At 43.5% G+C, this 25929-nt stretch overlaps 1 protein-coding gene across 4 annotated transcripts in view; it reads left to right on the top strand.

The window, feature by feature from the left end:
• SUCO (SUN domain containing ossification factor) overlaps positions 1-25929 on the top strand; it is a 261150-nt gene that overhangs the window by 162508 nt on the left and 72713 nt on the right. For 3 of the 4 annotated variants that reach the window (XM_058175843.1, XM_058175842.1, XM_058175844.1), the window contains one exon: positions 17120-17211. The exons of the other annotated variant lie outside the window; for it this stretch is intronic. In XM_058175843.1, the coding sequence (XP_058031826.1) occupies positions 17120-17211 (92 nt within the window). The remainder of the gene's footprint in view (positions 1-17119; positions 17212-25929) is intronic. 4 annotated transcript variants of the gene reach the window in all.

The raw sequence follows: 25929 nt of genomic DNA, 5'->3' as shown, positions 1-25929 counted from the left end.
TGCGCCCCTTCCTTGATCGGGATGCCTTATGCACAGTCACTCATGCGCTCGTTACCTCTCGCTTGGATTATTGTAATGCTCTCTACATGGGGCTCCCCTTGAAGTGCACTCGGAGGCTTCAGTTAGTCCAGAATGCAGCTGCGCGGGTGATAGAGGGAGCTACCCGTAGCTCCCACGTAACACCACTCCTGCGCAGACTGCACTGGCTACCTGTGGCCTTCTGAGTGCACTTTAAGGTGTTGGTTACGACCTTTAAAGCACTCCATGGCTTAGGACCTGGGTACTTACGGGACCGCCTGCTGTTACCACATGCCTCCCACCGACCCGTACGCTCTCACAGAGAGGGACTTCTCAGGGTGCCGTCCGCCAAGCAATGTCGGCTGGCGGCCCCCAGGGGAAGGGCCTTCTCTGTGGGGGCTCCCACACTCTGGAACGAGCTTCCCCCGGGTTTACGCCAAATACCTGACCTTCGGACATTCCGTCGCGAACTGAAGACACACCTCTTTATCCGCGCGGGGCTGGCTTAAATTGAATTTTAATGTTAAATTTTATTAATTTTAAATGGGGTTTTTAGTTTATGGCAAATTTTAATTTTCAGGCTAATTTAAATAAGTTTTTTAATTGCATTTTAAACTTTATATTGTATTGTTGGTTTTATCTTGCCTGTACACTGCCCTGAGTCCTTCGGGAGAAGGGCGGTATAAAAATCAAATAAATCAAATAAATAAAAAATAAAATATTGCTATTGAACTTACAATAGAAACAAAAAAGACCCTTTTGTTTGGTATATATGCACCCAATCAGCAACAAGAAAAATTTTATAGAATGTTGTATGATAAGTTGATTCTATGGGATTATAAATCGTGTATTATATTGGGAGATTGGAATGGAGTAATAGATACACGAAAGGACAAGAGAACTTTTTCTAAGAAGATACCTGCACATGCAAAGCTGCCTAAATCCTTTTTTGACATGATAGAAGATTTTGAGTTGAGAGATGTATGGAGACTGCGGAATTTGGAGGAAAGAGACTATACTTTTTTCTCTGATAGGCATCAATCCTTCTCACATATTGATTTTATTTTAATTTCTAACGACTTGCTTTTTAAGATGAAGAAAACTAAGATATTTCCAAGATGTTTGTCTGATCATAGTCCTGTTTGGATGGAATTGCAATATGGAAAAGAAGGTAGAAGAACTTGGAGATTAAATGAAAATTTGTTTAGATATCAGGATAATGTAATTCAATGTAAAAAGCAGATGAAAGAATTTTTTGATTATAATTTGAATAACGAAACATCGATAGAAATGGTTTGGGACGCCAGTAAAGCTTTTATGAGAGGTGTATTAATATATATTAATAATAGACAGAGAAATAAGCAACAAAGACAGCATAGGTATTTAGAAGAGGAAATTTATAAGAAACAACAATTATTAATACATAACCCGCATGATCAAAAAATTAAAGATGCAATAAAGTTATTACAGAATCAATTTAATATGATAATAGCTGATCAGGTGGCAACAAATATACAATATGCCAAACATAATACTTTTTGTAATGCAAATAGACCTGGTAGATGGTTAGCATATACCTTAAGGAAAAGACAAAAACAACGTACTATAGAAAAAATAGAATATAAAGGTAAAGAGAGATACCAACAGGATAAAATTAAAAAAGCTTTTTTAGAATATTATACAAATTTATATCTTAAAGATAATATATTGAACAGGGATATTGATAATTATTTGAAGGAATATAAGGTTAAAAATTTAACTTTAGAACAAACGGATGAACTGAATCGGCCTATAACTTCTGAAGAAATTATTTTGGTAATTAAACAATTAAAAATGGGGAAAACTCCTGGTACGGATGGGCTTACAGTTAGTTATTATAGGAATTTACAGGATGAGATGTTAGGTCCACTTAAGGAATTATTTAATCAGATACAAATAGGAGGGGGAATTCCCCCCTCATGGAGAACCTCTTTTATTTCATTGATACCAAAAGAGGAACAGGATTGTTCTAAACCTGGGAACTATAGGCCAATCTCGCTTTTAAATAATGATTATAAGATTTTTGTTAAAATAATAGCTAATAGATTAATGTTGATTTTGCAGCGAAGAATTCATAATGATCAATCTGGATTTATAAAAGGGAGACAGATGAGGAATAATGTTAGGCAGATTGTTAATTTACTGGAGTATTTAGAAAAGAAAAATTTTATTCCAGCAGCATTTATTTTTCTTGATGCAGAGAAAGCTTTTGATCGATTGCATTGGGATTTTTTATTTAAATTAATAGAAAAGATGCAATTTGGAGATGGTTTTACAAGAATAATTAGGGCAATTTATGGAGAGCAAACAGCACAGGTTATAATCAATGGTAGCTTAACAGAACCTTTTAAGATTGCGAAAGGAACAAGACAGGGATGTCCTTTTTCACCATTATTGTTTATTCTAACTCTAGAACCATTATTGGATAAAATACAAGAAGTAAAGGAGATAGAGGGAATTAAAGTTAGACAACATGAATATAAGCTGAGAGCTTTTGCAGATGACCTGGTGATTACTTTAACAAACCCTATAAACTCTAGTAAATCTTTGTTGGAAATAATTGATCAATATGGGAAGGTTTCAGTGTTTAAGGTAAATCAGAAAAAGACAAAAGTGATAATAAAAAATATGGCCAGACAACAGAAAGAAAAACTAGAGGAAATAACAGGATTTGAAATTGTAAAGAAGGTTAAATACTTAGGGGTCTATATTACATCGTCAAATGTGAAATTGTATAAGAATAACTATGAGGTTTTATGGCAAAAAGTTCAGAAGGAGTTGATTGTTTGGAAAAAATTGCAATTATCCTTGCTGGGGAGAATAGCTGCTATTAAAATGAATGTTTTACCTAGATTTTTATTCCTCTTTCAGATGATACCAATAATTAAGAAAGATAAGAATCTTGAGGAATGGCAGAAGGGAATTAATAAATTTATATGGGAAGGTAAAAAAGCTAGGGTTAAAATGAAAATAATTCAAGATTCCCGGGAAAGGGGAGGTTTAAAAATGCCCAATTTTAAATTATACTATGAAGCAGCTGCTCTCTCTGTAATAAGTGATTGGTTTAATTTAACGGAGGAAAGAATTTTGAATATAGAAGGTTATGACTTGCTATATGGATGGCATGCATATTTAATTTATGACAAAAAAGTGGATAAGGCCTTTAAAAATCATGTATTAAGAACTGCTCTTCTGCATGTTTGGAAAAAATACTCTTACAAACTAAATTATAAGGTTCCTATATGGGCAAGTCCTAGACATACAATAGAGAATATAAATATAGAACAGAATCAGGAAATGATTACATATAAAGATCTTTTGTATACTGAAAGAGGTAATTTGCAATTAAAATCTCTGCACGTACTAAAAGAAGAAGGGAAAAATTATACTTGGTTTCAATATGAGCAACTACGTGCTAGATGGAAAAAAGATCAGAAAATTGGTATAGTGCAAAATGAGGAAAATTTGGTAAAGCAAATTAGAAATCAGTTTCAGGAGCATATAAAGAGATTGTATAATGTGTTACTTGAAATAGATTCTGAAAGGGACTTGGTAAAGGACTGTATGATAAAGTGGGCACAAAATTTTCAGGAGCCAATATTATTGGAAACTTGGGAAAAAAATTGGGTTAGAAATGTTAAATTCACGCAGGCACAGAATCTGAGGGAAAATTTTTATAAAATGTTTTATAGATGGCACTTAGATCCTAAGAAATTATCGTATATGTACCCAGATATGCAAGCAAAATATTGGAGATGCAATTGTGATGATGCTACATATTTTCATATTTGGTGGACTTGTAAGGATATACAGGCCTTTTGGATAAAAATTTGGTGGATTTTACAAAACGTTTTGAAAAAGAAGATAAAGTTCCTGCCGCAATTTTTTTTGTTGGGAATTATTACGGACTGTACAGTAATTGAGACTAAATTGATTTTAAATCTAATAACAGCAGCAAGATTACTAATAGGACAATACTGGAAGAAAAAAGAAGTACCTACAATAGAAGAATGGATAGTGAAAGTTGCCAATTTGGCTGAGATGGCGAAGATATCAGCCTTTTTGAAAGACAATATGCAAGAAAGATACTTAAAGGAATGGAAAAAATGGATTGACTATATTCAAAGTAGATATCAGACTAAGATTTATCAGACTGTTTTTGAATGATTATGATGTATTATTTTTGTTTGTTTTCGGGGGAAGTTAGGAATTGATGATTGTAGGGGTATAATTAAGTTGGGACGAAAATTTTTTAGCATATGTTTGTTTTATTTTTAACTATACCTTGTGCTCGTTCCGGGAAGTCGGGGGAGGGGTTGTGAAGGGAGGGGGAGGGGAGGTGGGGGAAAGGGGGGAAAAATTTTTCTGTAAAACTTTTTGAATAAAAAAAAAAAAAGAAAAGAAAGAAGGAAGTTTAGGGAGGAAGAACCAAGGGCCATCATCAGCTGGCAGTGAGAGAGGCTATTAGACCTGGAAGAGCTCAAGGAAGAGGACAAGGAAGGCAAAGAACCTGATCAAGCAGACCTAATAATGAAGCAAGACATGTGGTTCATGATGAATACCTTCCAAACCCTGAAGACACGTGAAGCACATGCCAAGGCTGCTGCCAGCAAGGCCCAGTGAACTCAAGAGGTGGAGGATGGAAGGCAAGCTTCAGTGCTAGGCAGTATGCCAGGGGTTTCACCAAACCCAGCTGCTAGCAGGTTTTTGGCAACCATGGCAGGCGCAGCACCTAGAGGAGCCACTGGGGCTTCTGTCCCTGTGAGAACTGGCCAGGCAAGAGTTAAGCACCAAAAGACCTCATTCCTTGGTGTGAAGTTTGATGGAGAACCCCAGCAGCTGGCCCATATTCTAACGTATGTGCAAGAGTATGGGCAGGAGATCCCTACTGAAGGTGCCAAGGTGAGGAACATCACCCTGGGCTTGGAAGGGGCCACAGCCCACTGGGTGATGACCCTCCACAATGTGAATGCACCAAAACTAAGAAACTTTGATCGCTTTATGACAGCACTCCTTCAGTGATTTGAAGACCCCCTTGCTGATCTTAATCAAGGGACCGCATCAAAACCGTGCATCACAACCGCAGAGTGGTGACAGAGTACATCGAGTAAATTCATGATCTGGCATATGCCAACTCAACGACTGGCCGGAAGACATCCTCATCAATTTCTTCATAGATGGGCTGAATGCCTGCATCTCAAGGGGACCCCCTTCCATCCTTCACAACTGGTATGTGCTGGCTGAGGAAGTAGAGATCGACCAAGCATGCAGCCGGTACCGCTCGACCCAACTGAAAGAAACCGGCCCTGGAAAAAAGAGTGGTAAAACCACAAAACCTGCATCCTGTGCTCTTCCACCTGCTTCAAGTGTGGCATCATGCAGCAGAGTGCAAGGCTGGCCATCCACCAAGAAGACCCCTCTTGGGCTCCCTGGGAAAGCAACCAAGACCCTGCAATGGGCCAGAGAAATGGCACTGAAGGGAGTGGAAATAGTTGCATTCACCTCATCGTTGAAGCGGGATGACAGAACTCTGACCCCACCAACCGACGGCCAGGGTCTAATCAACACTGATGATGACCCCATCGTAAATAGCCCAGTCACACTAGTGACGCTCCCTGTAGAGTTAAGTTTTCAGACCTCAGGACTGAAGGCCACCTTACAAGCCTTGCTAACTTGGGCTGCATCAGGTGCTTAGTTAACCCAGCCTGCTGGAAAAATTAGAAATCCACTTACAGCGGCTGAGAGTACCCATTGCATTTTGCCAACTAGATGGATTGGTGGCAGGGGGCATCCCGGCCATCTTTGTCCCTGAATGTATAGATAGGCAGATGGGGGCCCACATAGAGACTTTAAGCTTCATAGTAGCCCCAGGGATGGAATGAGCCCTTGTCTTAGGCCTGGCATGGCTAAAGAAATGGAACCCATATGTAAACTAAAGAAGATGGCTGCTAAAAATCCAAATGAGTCATCCTCTCCAGGAGCAATCTGAACTCCGGAAAGTGGCCTCCCTGCAGCAGGAAATTAGGACATGGTGCAAGGATGAGAGAAAAACCTCCCTAATATCCCCAAAGAGTATTGGGATCTACGAGAGGTGTTCAGCAAAAAGGATTTGGAGAAACTCCCCCATTCAACTGACCAGGCCCAGAGTAGCAGCCCTGGTCCTGGTTCATGAAAAGAAGGATGGAACAGTTCGCCTTGCGTAGAGTATAGGAGGTTTAATGCTGTTTACATTGAAAATGTCTACCCCCTGCCCCTAATGAAAAACATGCTGGCCCATATGGTGAAGGGCAAAATATTCACTAAATTGGACTTGTGAGAGGCTTACTACCACATGACAATTAGGGAGGGGCATGAGTGGAAGACCTCATTTAACTTCCAATCGGGCTGCTTCCAGTTCAAAGTCCTCCCATTTAGCCTCCAGGGACCCCCAGCAGTTTTCATGCAATTGATAAACAAGGTCTTACACGAGCACCTGTATAAGGGAGTACTGGTGTATCTGGTGACATTTTAATCTACACTGAAATGTGAAATTAGTGAGGTCCGTACTCAAAAAACTGCAGGCTGCCAAACTGTATGTCAAACTCTCCAAAGGTGAGTTTCACTAAAGCAAAATAGATTATTTGGGCTATCACATCTCATATGAAGGTGCTGAGATGGACCCCCCCAAAAAAGTCCAAGTGGTGCTGGACTTGGCTCCACCCCGAACCGAAGTTTCCTAGGCTTTGCTAATTTTTGCCGATTAATCTTTTGCGCAGATTGCACTCCCCATCACAAACTAAGCAAGACAAAATGGGAGAATAAATTTAAACCTAGCCAGTCCCTTAAATAGATTTTGGAATGCCAAGCAGCATTTGAAAAGCTCAAATTGCTGTTTGCAGCTGAACCGATCCTGAAGCATCTTGATTGAAATGCTTCCTTTGTCATCCAGGCTGACAATAGCAATGTGGCTATGGGAGCCGTTGTCAGCTTCCGCTTTAATTTAGTGTATTTCTCCTACTAGATTATCTGACTGTTTTATTACCTTGTTAAAAGTTTGCTCTACTGAATGTCTTACATGCTTTATGGAGGAGGGGGGAGGTTTTCACTGTTTCCAGCGTCGGCTGACATTGCATGTGTGGGAGAGGGGAAAAGCCTTTTTAAAATAGATGTTTGAATTGTTTTGGGGCGTGAATGTAACGGCAGCTGCTGACTCCACATTCCATCCAGAAGATTGACAGAGGGAGAATATCGGAAGTGAAACTACATGTGGCCGAGGAGGAAGACATTGGACTATTACTGTATTGACCTCTAGTAGGGGGAGGGTTCAGGAGAGAATATGACTCTGTGGTTTTGATTTACTTCCAGTTCCAGCTTTGCTTGTACTGCATACAGATTAGTTTGGTATAAATTACCAATTTCTTCAACATGATGGAGTTGGGTCTTTATTTTCTCAAACACTGATTTGGGGCAGGCTGACATTAAGCTGGAACTCACCCAAAATCAGTCATCCCGGATCACAACCGAGGGGACTGAAAACTCTTTTTTCCCTTAATGATGTCGGAGCACGAATGCGAACCTGATGAGGAGCAGCTGGCAGACATCTCATCCCAGGACTATCACAGAGGAGTTGATAAGGAATCTTTTCTGGGGAGAAAGCCAACCTCGGAAGATGAGCTGGAGGAGACAGGAGCAGCCTTGGCAGCCACATCGGGCCCTCCCAAATACTCAGGAATTTCTGCAGAGTGGCTGGAGAAACTACAAATAGAGGAGAAACAGGAGAAGGCCAAACTGGATTTTAAAAACTTTCCAGACCCGGGGGAACTACAATCCGGAGTTACTAGACGTAAGCAAAAAAAGAAACTCTCTGCTTGGCAACAGGAGCAGCTAATTAAGGATGAATTACAAATTGCAGAAGCCGTCAGACTGTATCGTGAGGCGAGAGAGCGACAGAGAGATCGTGAAAGGTATGAGGACCCCACCCAAAAGCCTGGGAGGAGAGGGAAGATGTGGAAACAGAAATTTCGATGGCCACCGGGGGAGCAGCATACAGCAGAGAGATTCTGGAGGAACGAGAGCCTGAGCTGCGTTCTCCAGGGGCTGCAGATCTGGGTAGGGGTCAGGGGATCCCCTCTGCACAAATGTTACCTCGCAGAAGGAAAAAAACCTAAAATTCCCCCAATTCCCAGGAAGTTTGATGGAGACCCTAAGGAATTAGGCTTATTCCAGGCTATGGTGGAGAGCCACATGCAAGAAAGGGGTGAAGATTATTTGTCAGAAGCCTCTAAAGTGAGAAGCGTGACTCAAGTCTTGAGTGGTAGGGCGGCTTCCTGGTACGTGACCTTGTACCAAGAGGATTCCCCTCTCCTGAGGAACTACCACCATTTTATGGCAGCCCTGAGAATGAGATTTGAGGACCCCTTGGCAGAGCAAAAGGCCAAGATTCGCATGAGGTCCATCAGACAAGGGAGGAGACCAGTGACTGACTACAACCAAGAGTTCAGCGATCTGGTACCTCTCATGAGAGGGTGGTCGGAAGTGGCTCTTTTGGACATATACAAAGATGGCCTACACGGAGATCTATATAAATTGTGTAGAGCTCGAGCATCCCCGACTACCCTGCATGGCTGGTACACCCTGGCAGCAGAAATGGAGATAGACCTAGCCAAGGACCGCCTGCGAAGTGATTGTAGTTGGAGGCAAACCCCAACTCAGTTCCAGAGGGAACTGACCAAAGAATCTGTTGCAGTGGAGGGTGGGAAGAAGAAACCCACTGGCTGTTTCAGATGTGGAAAAGAAGGCCACCGAGCTGCTGATTGTTGTGCGAAGCTGCCGCCAAAGGCGACCCCTAGTGGCAAAAAACCAACGGCACAGGTAGAACCAAAATCGTGAGAGGTCGCAAAGAGGGGAGCGGATGACGCCAAAAACGCTCCTCCCATCGAGGAAGAATTTGGGACTCCTACCGGGTCAGATGACAGCGAGCCATCTTCGGAATCGGACGAGGATTTCCTGGTGAGTTGGAAAGGGAGGCCCCTTACCGTTCCAGTACAACTGTACGTCCCATCCTCAGGAATGCAAGGGGAAATGCTAGCCCTCTTAGACTCTGGGTGTACCCGATGTATCTTAAGCCCGGAGGTGGTGGAGAAAATGGAACTAAGAGTAAAAACATTGAGCAGGCCCATAGCCTTCTGCCAGCTAGACGGATCGGTAGCGGGGGGAGGCCCAGCCCACTTTGTGACAGAAACCCATAGAGATGACCATAGAAGACCACAAAGAAATCATAAACTTCATAGTGGCCCCAGGGATGGATCAGCCTCTTGTACTGGGTCTCTCGTGGCTCCGAAAATGGAATCCAAAAATAAACTGGAGAACAGGGGTGTTGCGACTCCGCACAAAGGCACAAAAGAAGGAGAAGATAATTTTAAAACCCCCTGATCCCGATCGCCCTGAGAAACTGGGGGCGATGGTTGAAAGGCTAGAGGGGGAGGAAAAAATTCCTAAAGAGTACTGGGACCTACAAGAGGTTTTTAGTGAAAAGGCCTCTGACGTGCTGCCTCCCCATAGGCCCACAGACTGTGCAATAGACATTCTACCAGGGGTGAAACTCCCGAAACCAAAATCTTACCCCATGACCCAGAAAGAATTGGGGGAATTACGGAACTTTATAGATAAAAATTTAGAACAAGGATTCATTCAACCGGCTAGGCCTCAGGTTGCAGCCCCAGTCATGTTCCGGGAAAAGAAAGATGGCACCTTCCGCTTGATAGTTGACTATAGAAACCTGAACTGTGTGTGCGTGGAAAATGTATACCCCATGCCTCTTATGAAAGACATGCTCGCCCACTTGGCCAAAGGAAAGTTCTTTACTAAACTGGACTTACGAGAAGCGTATTACAGAGTACGCATAAAAGAAGGGGATGGATGGAAAACAGCGTTCAATTGTCCCCTTGGTTGCTTTGAATTCCGAGTCTTACCATTTGGGTTGCAAGGGGCCCCAGCAGTTTTCATGCAGCTAATAAATGAAGTTCTCCATGAACATTTGTTTAAAGGGGTTCTTGTTTATCTTGTGAAATACTTATCTACACGGAAACCATGGAGGAGCATGTGAAGCTAGTAAGAGCAGTACTTAAAAAATTACTGGCCGCTGAACTTTATGCAAAATTGTCGAAATGTGAATTCCATCAATCAAAAATCGACTATCTGGGATACCGTATTTCCTCTGACGGATTGGAGATGGACCCTGCCAAAGTCCAAGCAGTACTAGAGTGAGCACCTCCTCGCACCGATTGGTCTATGGGGTTCGGGATGTTCGGTTACAGAGATGATTATTAACAAAACCAATGTTATCGCTACAGACAGGAGTAAAGGAGGCGCAAGCTATCAAATAGATCAACGGAAGAGATACAGAGATCACAGATTGACAGGATCAGAAGTTCTCATGTATAGGGTGTGGCGGAAACCATCCGAGAGCTATGTGTCGCCATAAAAACACCATTTGTAGACAGTGTGAGAAGAAGGGTCATCTAGCACAAGTTTGCCATGCTGCGTTGCCTGCCCCCCCAACTGGGCAGATTTTAATTCATAATGGAGGGGGGAAGCATGGCCCACCAAGGCAAAGAACCCCAGAGGATGAGTGTTGTACTATTAACATGGATGCCTGTTGTTCTGAGAGGATGAGCAATCAAACCAGGATTCTGGGAAGTAGTAAAATTTACATTACTGTCCTTACTGCGGGATTTCCCTGCCAGATGGCAGTGGATACGGGTTCGGCAACAACAATCATATACTGGCAGACTCTACAGAAATTGGTGCCACATGGAGCGAAACGGAAGCTCATGTGTAGTCATATTCGTTTGAGAGATTATCAAGGAAATAACTTCCCCATCAAGGGTAGTGGAACGTTCCTTCAGTTTGGACCCCAAGGTGGCACCAATAAGGATGAAACTGAAGAGGATGCCATTTGCACTAAAGTCCAAGGTTGACAAACAACTAGATAAATTGATTCAGCAAGGTGTACTGGAACCGGTGAACCACGCCAAGTGGGAGACCCCCATTGTGACGCCAGTGAAGCCAGATAGATCAGTCCAAATTTGTGCAGATTATAAATGTACATTGAATAGGGCTCTTCAACATAATGCTTATCCATTACCAGTGGTGCAGCACTTGTTACATTAGCTGGGGTGGGGGTGGAGATCTTCGTAAAGTTAGATCTTGGCCAAGCATATCAGCAGCTCCCTGTAGATAATGCCACTGCTGAAGCCCAAACTATCAAAACAAATTGGGGGGCATTCCGTTGCCGCTGCCTATAGTTTGGGGTGAGTGTAGCCCCAAAATTGTTTCAAAGCTGATGGAACCTTTGTTATATGGCATCCCTGGGGTTGTGCCCTATTTCGATGATGTGCTCATCTTTGCTATCAGTAACACTGAATTATTTGAACGACTACGACTAGTACTACAAAGATTTCAAGAGGCTGGACTAAAGGTAAGGGAGGAAAAGTGTAAAGTAGCAGTAAATCGAGTCAAGTTCCTGGGATACCTGGTCGATGCATCTGGATTGCATCCCACCAAGCAGAAAGTACAAGCAATACAGGCTGCGCCAACACCAAAGTGGCAGTTAAGAAGCAAAAAGAAAATTGCCTTCCAAAACTGGAACCTCAAGCCTCAGAGCTTTATTTTGTTGGGGGTGTTCCTTGGAACCCTGACACAAAGAATAAGATTATTTTATTTATTTAATAAATAAATAAACAAGTTTAATTAATATAATAAATAAAATAAGATGGAATTCCAGGCCTTTTTAAGCCTCCTCAATTTCTATAGTGTGTTTTTGCGACAAAAGACATCTGTCGCTGAATCACTACATTGACTATTGGGCAAAAAGGTGCCGTGGGTATGGAGATGCCGAGAAGCAGCTGCATTTGTGGGGATGAAAAAATTAATTTCCTTGGATAGCGTCTTAGTTCAATTTAATGAACGTTTGCTGTTAGTCCTGATGTGTGATGCATCCCCATTTGGAGTCGGGAGTTTTGAGTCATCGCCTTCCAGACAGTCATGAGGCTCCAGTAGCGTTCTTTTCCAGGACACTACCATCTGCTGAGAGGAACTACAGCCAACTTGATAAAGAGGCATTGGCTGCGGTGGCTGTAATTAGGAGATTTCATGAATATGTTTATGGAAGGAGATTTGATTTAGTGACAGATCATAAGCCGCTGTTGGGACTAATCGCTGAGTACTGCCAAACACCGCAGGTCTTGTCCCCAATAATGACTCATTCGACAGAGTTTTTAGCAGCATATAGTTATCGACTTATACATTGACCCGGCATAGAACTGGGCCATGCTGATGGCCTAAGCCAATGTCCCCTACCTAATCCAGTGGAGGATCCAGCTCCTGCAGCATCAGTACTGCTGATTAAGACTGTCCATTCTATCCATTGAGTCCATTCTTGTTACAGCCGCGGAAGTGGCAACCCAGTCTAGAAGAGACCAAACAATCATGCAAGTGTTAAACTGGATGTGGAGGGGATGGCTTAAAGAGACAGGAAGTGTAGAGTTTAAGCCATTCCGGGCAAGGCCATACGAACTTTTGGTGAAGAAGGGTTGCCTATTGTGGGGGAATCAGGTAGTGATACCCTCAAGGCTAAGGAAATCATTATTAGAGACCCTACATGAAGGCCACCCCAGAATTGTAAGGATGAATGTTTGGCCTGTAATTATCTGTGGTGGCCAAATATAGATATTGCGGAGTGGGTGGTGTTGTGTCAAGTATGCCAGGAATCAAGACTGGCACCTCCTGCAGCATTATTATGGGACTGGGAAACCGAGAGGCCCCTGGTCTAGAATACATCTTGATTTTGCAGGGCCAATAAAGGGGTTGTCTTTCCTAATTGTTGATGCATATTCTAAATGGCTGGAGGTAGCCATAATGAGGTCAACCATGACAGACACTGTTGTTAGAGTATTGAACAAACTGTTTGCGACACATGGGTTGCCGGACATGTTGGTATCGGACAATGGGCCACAATTTACGGCAACGGCATTTGAGGTATTCCTAGTAAACTGAGAAATACGTCACACCCTTGTCGTGCCATTTCACCCCGCGAGTAAAGGGCAGGCGGAGCAAATGGTGCGAATGATGAAAGGGGTGTGGTCTCGAATGGGTCCAGGGGACGATCAGGAGAAACTTGATAAGTATTTGTTCAACCAACTCCCTGTGTAGCCACCGGAAAGAGCCCAGCGGAATTACTTACGGGTTGCCAGCTGAGAACAAATTTAGATAGAATACACCCCGATTATTCAACAAGCCCTCACAGACTGGGAAGATACCGTCAGAACCTTTGAGCAAGGTGATCTAGTATATGCCTGGAATTATACTGGTCAACCCATATGAGTGCCGGCACAGATTACAGAAGTTATGGGTCCCCATTTGTACCAGGTGGAGCTTGAGGATGGGCATCTGTGACGCCAACATATCAATCAGCTTCGGAGCCGAGCAAAGAGGACAGCCATTAGAGAGCTGAAAGATGTAAACTGGGGTGGGAATCCAGAAGAGTGAGAGGGACGATAACACAGTGTAAGGGTATTTAAAGGGCTGAGGCCAGTGCAGAATGAAACACCTGTCATTGAGGGTCCATTGCTGAAACTGGATGTTGGTTTATACTGAGTCCTTATCTTAATAAAACATTGCTGTTGGAAGTTTGGCTCCTCACCTGTGTTTCGACCTACAATATTCCACTCTCTATCACTCTGTCTCTCTTTTTCTCTCTCTGTCTCTGTCTCTCTCGTCTATCTTCTGGAGGTGAAGGAGGTAAAAAACGGGTCGCGCAGACACCCCAGGAGGCCTCTGTGCGCTCCGTTTTTGGTCTGCAGAGTGCTACTGGAGGTGGGGGAGACCAAAACAGGCCCGTTTTTGGCCTCCCAGAGCATCCACGCGCTCTGTTTTTGACCTCCCCCATCTCCAGAAGCACTCTGCTGGCCCAAAATGTTGGCCTTACCTTCCAGTTCCAGCCCACGGGGCTCGTGAAGGTAAGTCCTCTGCTTGGCTGAAGGGTGGGAGCTGGCGGGTGGGTGGGTCGATGTGGGTGGGGCAGCCTCGTGATCCTGCACGGGTCAGATTAATGGCTTTGACAGGCTGTATCCAGCCCATGGGCCATAGTTTGAGGACCCCTGTCTTAGGTGTTACATCAGTTATAAGCAAGGTAATTGGACTGATTTGTTGCCCTTTGCTGAAGTGGCGTACAATAACTCTGTGCACAGCAACACAGGATTCACTCTTTTTAGAGTGGCTACTGGACAAGACTTTAATCTTATGCTGAAATTACCCCTTAATGAATCCCCAGTTGCATCGTTGAAAGAGTGGGTCTCCCAACTGCGAAACACATGGCCGGTGGTGAGCAAAGCTCTGGAGGATAATTGTAAGAAGCAGGCCGACAAGAAGCATGCAGAACCCAAGCCGTTTGAGTTTGGCAGCCATGTCTACCTTTCCACCTGCTTCCTGCAATCTGTACAACCATCAAAGAAGCTGGGACCTAAATTTGTAGGGCCCTTCCCAATTAAGTGCATCATTAACTGACTGTAGAATTATATTTGCTGAAGTCCCGTCGACGGATTCACCCCATGTTTCGCTGTAGCTTATTGAATGAAGACTGAGATCACTTTTCCCCTTAGAGCTGAACTTTCATCAATCCCAGAAACTTTAATGGTAAAAGGAAAGCAGCACTTTGAAATCAGGGAAATGCTAGACCTCTATAGACATAGGGGAACCCTTCAGTATTTGATGGCATGGAAGGACTTCCCGGCAGCTCAGAATGAATGAGTTGACCATCACCAAGTTAGAGCGCCTAAACGTGTTAAACATTTCCATAATCAGTACTGGACAAACCCAAATGACATTCCTTTTGTTTTCTATTTCTTCTCTCCCTGCTTGTTTGTTCTGTTCTCCAGGACTAACTACACTGTTCAGGACACAAGGCTGCCACAGTTTTATCTGTGTGTCAGATCCACCATTGTGTCCTACCATTCTATTGGACAGGATCTGGTGGGGGAGGAAGCTTGCTGGCATTTTAGCTTGCTTTTTACTTTTTTTGGTAACCACTTGGGAATTAGGGAGGGGGAGCATCTTTGGAGACAGAAAGGAGTGGGGGTGTCTTCAGAGACAGAGAGAGCTCTCCCCCAGCCAGTTTCAGCCCGTCTCCAAGGCCATCATGCCCTGAGGGTAAACTTTTATCGCTTCGTATCTCAGAGATTGTCAAAACAACCTTGCGGCATCATATCGGTTGCTGATTAGAGGGGTTGGGCTTGGAGAAACAAAAGAATGCTGTTTACATTGCATGGACTTTTCAGATTTTGCCTTGTTCTCCTGCAATCACTTTTCTCTCGGTAAAAGTTCTTTTGATTCAACTTAATGGATTAAGAGTCTTGCTGAGGCAGTTGCTTACAGTAGTTTTGTCAAAAATTGCATGAATGATGTGATCATGCTGTTCGAGGGTGGGGTCAGGAACTTTAAACATGGTGCCAGCCATTTAGCCAAGTTGTAGGTAGGGGTATTTCTTAGTGCTACACTAGGTCTGAGGGGGACTCTTTATTTTGTGTATCTTGGGGACTGTCATGGTCCCGTCGAAGCCTGAGTCTGAGGAGGAGGATGAGACAGATCTAGGGCCAATGGAGGAACAATCGGAGGTGCAGGACGAGGCAGTCCCGGATCCCTCAGGCCTGGGAAGTGTCGCCAGCAAGAGAGCGGTGGAGCAGGGGGAGCAGGAGGACCAGGCAAGGGGAAAGGACAGGGCAGACAGTCGAGCAGTGGAACAATTACTGCCCCCCAATCCCTGAGTATGGAGAACGGAGAGGAAACGGAATCAGTGCAGGGCATCCTAACAACTCGGAAGGAGGGCTCCCTACCCCTCTTCACAGGGCCCACCTGGGAATGAGATTTAAGGAGACGCAGTTGGGAGGGGCGTTTGTCAGGAACAAGTTGCTTTTTCCAGCCTCGTGCTGTTACCAATATCTGGATACTTTGCTGTGCTTGTCTTGTTTGCCATCCTGGCCTGGCATGGCTACATGCAGGTCACAGTGACACAGTTATACTCCGGGTGGTGCTGCAGTGCCAGTCAACTCTTTCTGTGACGAGGACTCATTGGAACCAACTTCCCTGAACTTTGGCTGCTTTCAGAACTGAGCTGCTCTTCTGGACTAATAGCAGCCAGGAAATATTGGAGGTGTGTGTATAGAGCTTTATTCCTGGACTTGCAGTAAATGGCGGGACTTTTGGGGGCAAGCTGGAACAATAAAGGGGAGTTAAGTCTTTCTTCTGGGTGTGTAGTTTCCGTGCCCAATCCCGGGTCATAACAGGAAGTCAGTAAAGTCTTGCTGGGGCAGTATCTGTTGCTTTTATTTTCCAATCTTCTTTTTCCATTATACAGTTGTTTTGTTTGATTTGGCTGAGATAAGCATACAATTGTGTGACCATCATTCTCATCCCTGATGTCTTTGTTGGCCCATATGTTGAGGAATCATTGAGCAGGGTGAATGTTTTCATGTCATAATCTCTGTGGTTCATCACCATCGTTGAGCAGCCTTTATCTGCCAATAAAATAATGTCCTGATATTGTTTCAGGTTTTTCAAGCTGTGTTGCTCCTTTGGGCTAAGCATAATATTTGGTTTGTGTATGACCAGCATTGCCGATAGTTTTGGTCTGATAGCATGTTTTTCTGGCTCTTCTATCTCTACTCTGTTAAATATGAATTCTAATTTATGTACCACATAAATATGACTCATTGAATAGCCCAAGTCACGCATTCTGGTAGAGAGAAGGTCCCTGAGGATGGGCTCCAGCATGAGTCTGAAAGCTTGGAAAACTAAATCTCTTGTTTCGGTGATTGACCCAAATTGGATCTTGCAACATTATCCTGGGACACATATATTTGCCTTCATTCGTAGTCAACTCTGTGATAATCTTAACTAGTAAGAGCCAGGGATATGCATTGCACTTCAGTTTTATCAGTTTGCTAGTGTGAAATAAGTCTTTTGTGTAAAAGGAAACAATCATATTTTGTTAGTTCTTTAACTAGTTTAATTAAAATATGATTTACAGAGTGTTTGGAACTAGCATGGTTGAAGAATATGAAGAAATTGCTGATTCACAATATCATTCTGAAAGGCAAGAACTCTTTGATGACGATTATGGTAAGCAGTTGCTCACAATTTAAGATAAATTATAGTTACCTAATAATCAAGTGAGGACTTACCTGGAAGACTTCATTTCATTTATTTATAAATTAGAGAACAAGCCTGAGTTAATAAGTAAGTAAAGTAGTTAAAAGAACTACACAAGTGAAGATATTTATTTTTGTAAAAGGAATACTATAAGGAATTCACATTGAACAGTTGGAAAATCCCATGTGCACACTTACATTCACATTGCAAATTTATCTGCACATTGTATTTAACAGATTAAGAGTAGGTATTATAGTCCACCCCCTACCCCCGCCCAAGCAGGAGACCCTACACCACAAATCCTCAAACTTTTTAAACGGGGCTAATTCACAGTCCCTCAGACTGTTTTTTTTTTGTTTTGTTTGTTTACATTTATACCCCGCCCTTCTCCGAAGACTCAGGGCGGCTTACAGTGTATAAGGCAATAGTCTCATTCTATTTGTATATTTTTACAAAGTCAACTTATGTTGGGGTGGGGCGGCCTATTGTTTGAAAAATTGAACTGGAGGACAGCTTGCCTCCAGAGGCTGTGGGTCCTCCATCACTAGAAGTTTTTAAGAAGAGACTGGACAGCCACCTAAGAGTTTGAAACTGTAGGGTCTCCTGCTTGAGCAGGGGGATGGACTAGAAGACCTCCAAGGTCCCTTCCAGCTCTATTCTGATTGTATTGCATGAAAATGAAAATTCTGGCTGCATTTGTTAGGCCTAAAAGACAGAACCTCACTGGACAGGCAGCGAGGCCCTTAAACCTCAAAACCACCAAGATTTAATGTGCAGAGGGACCAATGCCCCACATTATATGATCAATCCTCAAATCTATGACCTGTCAGTATAATTCAAGCTGCAATAGCCCTGTAAAAGTGTGGCAGCAAATTCAGCTATTTCACACACACACACACACACACACACACACACACACACACACACACGTGTGAAATGACACCGGAGGTTGTTCTCCTTGGTGACCAACCAGATGCAGTACCGGATCCCTTTCCAAACAACCAATTTCTTCTAAGGCAAGGCAAACCCTATGCCAAGATCCCAATGGCAAGGATTCCATGGGGCGATTCCCAGGTCACTGCAAAAGCAGCCATCACTACTGGCAGCTCAGGAAGAAGCCTCAAGACTTTTCCACTTAAGCCAGGTCTCCATGCAAGGAAGGGAGCCCCAGATGCAGGGCAAGACAGCGAAAGGAAGGAGGGGGAGGGGGAAATCCCTGGCTGTAATCCTCCTGGCAAGACTTCCTACTTGCAAAAGGGACGATCTCTTCTGGCTCTTGTAAAGGCAGGGATTTCTCCAGCTCCAGCAGAGGATGCCAGCAATCCAGAGTGGGGTGGCGGGCAAGGAAGAGAACCCCCTTTTTGCAGACCATTCGGGAAGAGAAATCACCCCTTCCCCACTGGCTGCCGCTCCCCTTTTTTTTGCCCTGCAAGGGTGCGGAGAGTAAGGAGGCACAGAGGCAGCAGGCAAGATTGCAGCGGAGGGGAAGGAAGAGCTGGCTGGGGAACGCATCTTTCTTGAAGGAGAAGTCCCCTACCCACCCACCAATCAAGCCACCCATCTACCCATTGCCTTGCCGGCATTGTGCAAGGCTGACAGCCACACCACACGCCTGGCCACTATGGGTCAAGCTGGTAACCCCAGGCAGGAGGAAGGAGGCACATGCAGACCACACAAAGCCTGGATTGGAACCAGCTCTTGCAACCTGGCACCCGGGGATGCCCTCTCGACTCCCCAGCTTCCCCCTTCCTCCTTTCTGTCTCCGGTGTGCATTACTTGCAACGCAGTGCACGTGAGTTTCATTTGGAGGCTCATCCCAGCTCGGCGGAGGGTGAGGGAGCTGGGCTGGGTTTCCAATGCAGGACAATTCACCCCGTTCTCTCCCCCCCATCCCATCCCAGTTGATCCTCCCGCCCCTCTCCTGCCACACCTCCCCTCCTTCCACCCAGGGCTTTGTAAACGGCATGCAACGAGAAGAGGTCTGCCTGCATCTCCATTGCAACGGGCACACTTGCATGCAAACACACTTCCCGGCAAATGCAACAAGTGTGCTTTCCCCTTGCCCAGCCTCCAGGGGTCTAATTCAAGACCCCAACTGAACCCTCCGATACAGTAAAGCAGCGAAACAGGAAGAGCACCGGTGGGGAGGGGGTTGATTAAAAGCCAGGTTCTCATTTCAGTCCGGTACTCTGCTTTTTTTCCCCACCCCCACCCCCTCAGAAATACCCCTTCCCCCCCCCTGTGCTCCCTACCCCGAGAGCACACAGTTGCTGCTTTGCCTCTGGACTGATCGCTAGTTGGGCATCCACCCTTTAAAAAAAAGGTCTGGACTCCTAACCTTCCCTGCATCCAAGGCCCTCGCAAGACTCCACGCTGGCTAAATCCCGGCACATCCATGTCTGATCCCCCCACCTTGCTTTTTCTTCCTTTTTTCCCCCAAAATCCTCCAGATTCAACACCCCTTTGAGCAAACAGGAGGAAAGGGGGGGGCTGTGGGAAAGCAAGCTTTTTTAAAAAAAGGGGGGGGAACCCTTGGTCCCCAGCCCCAGCGATTGACATCCTAAACCAGTGATGGTTTAGGATACCTTTTTAGATACCGAGTGCCCAAACTGCATGCGCGCACATGCCGAAACTAAAAGGTGCATGCATGTGCAAATGCGTGGACATGTGCAATTTGTGTGAACATGCATGTTGACATGCGTGGACATGCGCAACAAAGACCCGAAGACCAGCTGGCTGGCAGGAAGCAGGGCATCCCAAAACCGGCATCACAGCAAGAGGTAAGATCTTTTTCTTTCGTGAGCTTCTGTTTCGTTATTTGCAGGGAAACAGAAGCTCACAAAAGAAACGCCAAGGAGATCTGACCTGGGGCGACGGTGCACGTTCCAGCAGAAAGGGCTTTACATGCCACCTCTGGCACGCGTGCCATAGGTTCACCATCATGGTCCTAAACTAAACTGAATGACGCGCAGGCTGTCATTGCTACGGCAGGTTGTATCTGGCCTGGGGGCCATAGTTTGAGGATCCCTGCCCTTTATCATTTCTAACAGGTGGCAGTCCAGTCTCTTCTTGAAAGCTTCCAGTGATGAAGCTCCCACGACTTCTGAAGGCAACCTGTTCCATTGGTTGATTGTTCTCACAGAACAATCTCTCCTTATTTGTAGGTTGAATCACTCCTTGATCAGTTTCCATCCATTATTTCTTGTCTGATTTTCAGGTGCTTTGGAAAATAGCTTGACTCCCTCCTCTCTATGGCAGCCCCTCAAATATTGGAACACTGCTATCATGTCACCTCTAGTTCTTTTCTCTAGACTAGCCGTACCCAAATCCTGTAACCATTCGTCATATGTTTTTGTGTCCAGGCCTTTAATCATCTTAGTTGCAGTTCTTTAAAACTATAAAGTTCTTTACTTTTTTCCAAAGTCTCAACATCTTTTTTCTAATGTGGTAACCAAAACTGGATGCAGTATTCCAGGTGTGTTCTTACTAAGGCTTTATAAAGCAGTACTATTACTTCACATGATTTTGATTCTATGCCTCTGTTTATACAACCAAGGATTGTATTAGTTTTTTTGGCTGCTGCCACACACTGCTGACTCATGTTTAAGTGATCATCGATTAGGACTCTAAGGTAACTGTTTTTGAGCCAGGTTTTGTCTAATCTGTACTTGTACTTCTGTTTTTCCTGCCCAGGTGTAAAAACGTTGCTTTTCTCCACATTAACATTCATTTTGTTGGCTAGATCCCATTGTTCAAGTTTGTCAACATCTTTTTGGATCCTGAGCTTGTCTTCTGGGATGTGGCTGTTCCTGCCAGCTTACTGTCATCTCCTTCTATTCCCTCATCTAAATCAGGGGTCTCCAATCTGCGAGCCATGGCCCACTACCTGACTGTGGTCTAATCACCACCAGGCCATGTGAGTAGCTGGCCAGTGCACGTGCATCTATGTGCATGCACGGCCCCATTAGCTTGAGGGTCGTTAAGGATGTTTGCCTTACTCACATGACCCTCATTGTGGGCAGTCACAGTCCCACTCGTTGAGTCTTATTGCAGGCTCTTGCAGTCCCACTCACGAGAGGGTCCACTGCAAACGTCGTGGATGCTTGTGTACACGCATATGCACATGCACCTGCCCGTCCCACAAAATCATCCCCTTTCCCCCCTCTCCCTGCTCCAGGCCATCAACCTGGAAAGGTTGGGGAACTCTGATCTAAGTCATTTATGAAGATATAGTATAAGTACTGGGCCTAAGACAATCTTGTGGTACTCCACTGCTTACTTCCCTCCATGTAGATGTAGTGTCATTAAGGACTACTTGTTGAGTACGGTTTGTCAGCCAGTTACAAATCCATGTCTATCCCACATTTTTCTAGCTTACTGAGAAGTAGGTTGTAGTCTACTTTGTCAAATGCCTTGCTGAATAAATGTACTATGTCCACAGTATTTCGGTGGTGTACTAATTTAGTCACTTTGTCAAGTAATGAAATAAGATTGGTTTAGCATGATCTGTTTTTAGCAAACCCGTGCTGGCTATTAGTTATAACTTTATTTGTTTCTAGAAGTTCATAGATCTGTTTTTTGACCATTTTTCCATTATCTTCCCAGGTATTGATATTAAGCTGATTGGTCTATAGTTTCCTGGGTATGTTTTGTTTCCTTTTTTGAAGATGAGAACCACATCATCTCTTTTCCCTCCCCAGTGCTGGGATGTAATCCATCAGGTCCCAATGATTTATATTCATCAAGGTCAGACAGGTGTTCTCTTACCATTTTCTTGCCTGTTTTAATTTTTATTTCTAATCTGTCTTTTACATTTACCCTTTTAGTATGTTGGGCCATACTTTCATTTTGTGTGAAAACTAGTGCAAAGAATGAGTTAAGCAGCTCTGCTTTCCCTCTACTGCCTGTTATTTCCTTGCTATCTTCTTTTATTAGTGGACTCACTGTTACATTGACTTTTTTCTTGTTATTTATATGTTGAAAGAAACTTCTTTTATTATCTTTGATTTTTGTTGCAAGTCTTTGTTTATTTTGAACCTTTGCTTTCCTGACTTCATCTTTGCAGATTTGGACTTTATGCTGGTATTCTGTCTTAGTTATGTGTCCCTCTTTCCATTTTTTGTAGTTATCCTTTTTGTCTTTCAGTTTATCAGAGAGATCTTTGTGCAACCATACTGATTTCTTCTTGGATTTCTTCTTTTTCTTTTCAGTGATATTTGTTGAATTGGGCTTTATGATCATATTTGTCAATGTTTCCCACACTTCTTGTTTCCCCCTTTAGGATTTTTATCCATGCAATTTTGCTTAGACTGTCTCTATATTTATTAAAATCAGCTTCTTTAAGGTTTAAGGTTGGAATATATTATATTATTTGTTTTTGTATTATATTGAATTCCAAGATGATGTGGTCACTCTCGCCCAAGGTTCCAACAACTCCCTTTATCACTTCTTCTCTATTAGTAAGAATTAGGTCCAGTATGGCTTTGCCTCAAGTTCACCCTTCTACCTTTTGGATAACAAAGTTGTCAGCTAAGTTGGCTAGGAATCTCTTCAATTTTCTACTTGCTGCAGAATTTGTCTCCCAGTTGATACCAGAATAGTTAAAGTCTCCCATTACTACTGTTTTCTACCTACATTTGTTAATTGATTAGCAAAGAGTTCATCAATTTCTTCTGCTGGATTGGGTGGCCTGTAGTATACTCCTCTATATCAATGTCATTTTTCCCTTTTACATTGACCCATATGGATTCTAGGAGGTGTTCATCCTTGGTTTTGTGTATTTCTGTAGAGATGTAATGATCTTTTATATATAATGCAACTCCATCTCTTCTTTTGCTAGGTCTGTTTCTTTTGAATAGTTTTTATCCTTCCATCAGTGAGTTTCATCCCACCAAGTTTCAGTAATGGCAACCGTATCATATCCATCTTCATGTACTAATACTTCAAGTTCACCCTGTTTGTTCTCAAAACTTTGAGCATTAATGGACAGGCATTTGAGTCCTTTATGGGTCTTCGGTATTTTTCTTATATCTCCTACTTTGTAACTGGAATTTCCATCCTTTCCATCACTCTCTACTTCATTTTCTTTTTCTTTTTTTATTCTTTCTCTTTACTCCGTACCTCCTTATGTGTTTGGTTATCTAGTGGTTTTTGCTTGGAATTAGGTTCTAAACGTTGTGAATATTGCCCCCCCCCTTTTCCCTCAGTTTCAACTTAAAGCCCTTCTGATAAGATAAGCCAGTCATTTTCCAAATATATTCTTTCCAGTTCTTGTGAGCTGCAGTCCATCCTTTGCCAGTAGCCCTTCATGCAAGTAATGCAGACCATGGTCTAGGAAGCAGAAGTTCTGTTGACGAGTCCAGTTTTTAAGCCAGTGGTTCGTTTCCCCAAATCCTTTGCTCCCTCGTTGGATGTTGGCCTTTTGTTGGAAATACAGATTTTTAAGAAACCACTTGTGCTCCTAATTGTTTAACTTTCTCCCCTAGCTTTTCGTAATCTCTTGTTACTGCTTTCAGATGCATTGTTGTGTCATTGGTCCCCACGTGTAGGGGAAGAAAGGGGTAGTAATCTGTGGGGTTGATTATTTTGATAAGGTACTCAGTTACATCTTTGATTTTTGCTCCAGGGAGACAATATACTTCCCTAAATTGACTGCCTGGTCTGCAGATTATAGTTTCTGTTCCCTTAAGAATTGACTCTCCTATCACCAATATTCGCCTTTTTTCCCCTAGTCTGGAATACTTTTCTTCCTGTTGCAGGAATGCTTGGTTGTACCTCTTTTTTAGAAACTATTGATGAATGTTCTTTTGAAAGTGTCTGTATATTTCTCCTTAGAGATTGGTTCTCTCTTAACAAGCTTCCATCCATTACTTTGAGGACTACTTGTAAATAGTATTGTGTGGCTTGGCCTTGGAGGCTTGTGTGAGTTTTGGCTTATTGATTATTCCCAGGGATGTTCACAAAATTGAAAATATGTTTTGCTTCAGCTGAGAAAGAAATATACTGTGCTTTGGAAGTTCTGAATTGCAATTGCAGCACAATAAAACTGGAACTTCTTGGGTTTCAACTGAAATAAAATCCAGATGGGTTTAACAGGTGAGAAGGGACACACAGTTACATTGTGTCCTTCTCCTGTTCTCTGCATGGGTCACCTACTGAAATTTCTATTGCCTTCCTTTCTGCTAGATGATCACCCACAATTATGAAAATGTTGGTTAGTGAGAACTGAGTCTTCATGTGTAAGATGTCTCCTCGCAATAGGACAGAAAATGTCAAAAATCATTAGAACATCCCAAAGATATGCACCCTACAAATACAAAACCTATTTGTGACTGTACAGGCACATAATGTGACATAGTTATAAATAAGCAACCCTATATTTGTAAAAATATGCTTTAAAACACATGTCCTAAAATCTTGGTAAAATAGTAATTAAAACTGAATTCCAAAAAAATAGATTACTTCAAAGTCATCCCAGTCAGTTCTGATACACCTAGCTGCAGTCTGACAACTCAATTATAATCCTGCAAGATTTTTTGAATTTTAAATTAAAATTGGGGACAAAAATTGTTCAACTTGAGATATAATTTTATTTTTCTTTCCTTTTACTTCCTGATTTTTAAATTTCTGCCCTGCTGAAACAACCAAAGAGTTTTCAATTATTATAAAACTTGTTTGGTTAATATTATGGATTTTTGCTTTTTAAAATTATTATAAAATTTATAAATATGATATGTATTACTGGGGTATTTAATTTTAGAGAAGCATTTTTTTTGTAAATAATCAAAATGACCCTAGAAAATATTTAAAAGTATATGCCAGTTATCATAGTACCTTTGCATTCCTTAGTAAGGATATTTCAGCAGGCAGCTATTTTGGTCATAAAGGGCTGCTTATAAGAGGGTCTTGTCCTTGAGCAAGTCTGAATCCCTTTGGCAGGCAGCCCATTCGGTCTCCAAGAGCTGCTCAGTGGAGGGACATTGCCTAAGATAGGACCAAAATCCTCCAGCAGGCAACCAGTTTGCTCTCAAAGAGATGACTGGGACTTTCTACCATGGCACTGTGGATCTGTGGTGAGGTGTGGGAAAGTGGCAGAGGCTGAGTTCCCGCTGATTCCATCCAGGCTGGCACTCATCCAAGGATCAAAGTGGAAGGTGAAGAGGGCAGTGGAATGGGAAGAGCTGGTGGATTGGAAGTACCTGACTGCATGTCTCAGCCCATTGGTGGAGCAGCTGAGGGAGAAGTTTGTGGGGCTGGAGATACGAGGGTCGGTGCCAGCGAAGCAGATACCCCAAGCTGCTGGAGCCGGGCCAGCCAAGTCTCAACAGTCCCTTCGTCCCTGCAGCCCCCAGACCCAGCCAGAGGGTAACAGGGCCATCGGGTACCACCAATCTTCTGAAGCTGCTGCTCCCCAGCAAGGGGGTGCAGTAGGCCAGGGCTTAGCCAGCCTCCCAGGGGCAGCCACTTGCCCTCACAGCAGTGCTGGCCAGCCCTACACTTCCAACCCCAGCCATTCCCACATGCAATGGGATGGCCGCCGCCATACTGGTTCACCCTGGGACACCTGAAACCCTCACTGATAAGAGCCATGTTCAACAGGAGGCCAAAGAAGCTAGTTTTCTTCCTGCATCTCGTGTGGAGCCATATGGACTGATAACGGGCCTGTTTACCCAGACAAAGTTGCCTGCG

The sequence above is a fragment of the Ahaetulla prasina genome, chromosome 3 (assembly GCF_028640845.1).
Source record: "Ahaetulla prasina isolate Xishuangbanna chromosome 3, ASM2864084v1, whole genome shotgun sequence".
Lineage (NCBI taxonomy): Eukaryota > Metazoa > Chordata > Lepidosauria > Squamata > Colubridae > Ahaetulla > Ahaetulla prasina.
This window is presented reverse-complemented; position numbering and strand designations above follow the sequence as displayed.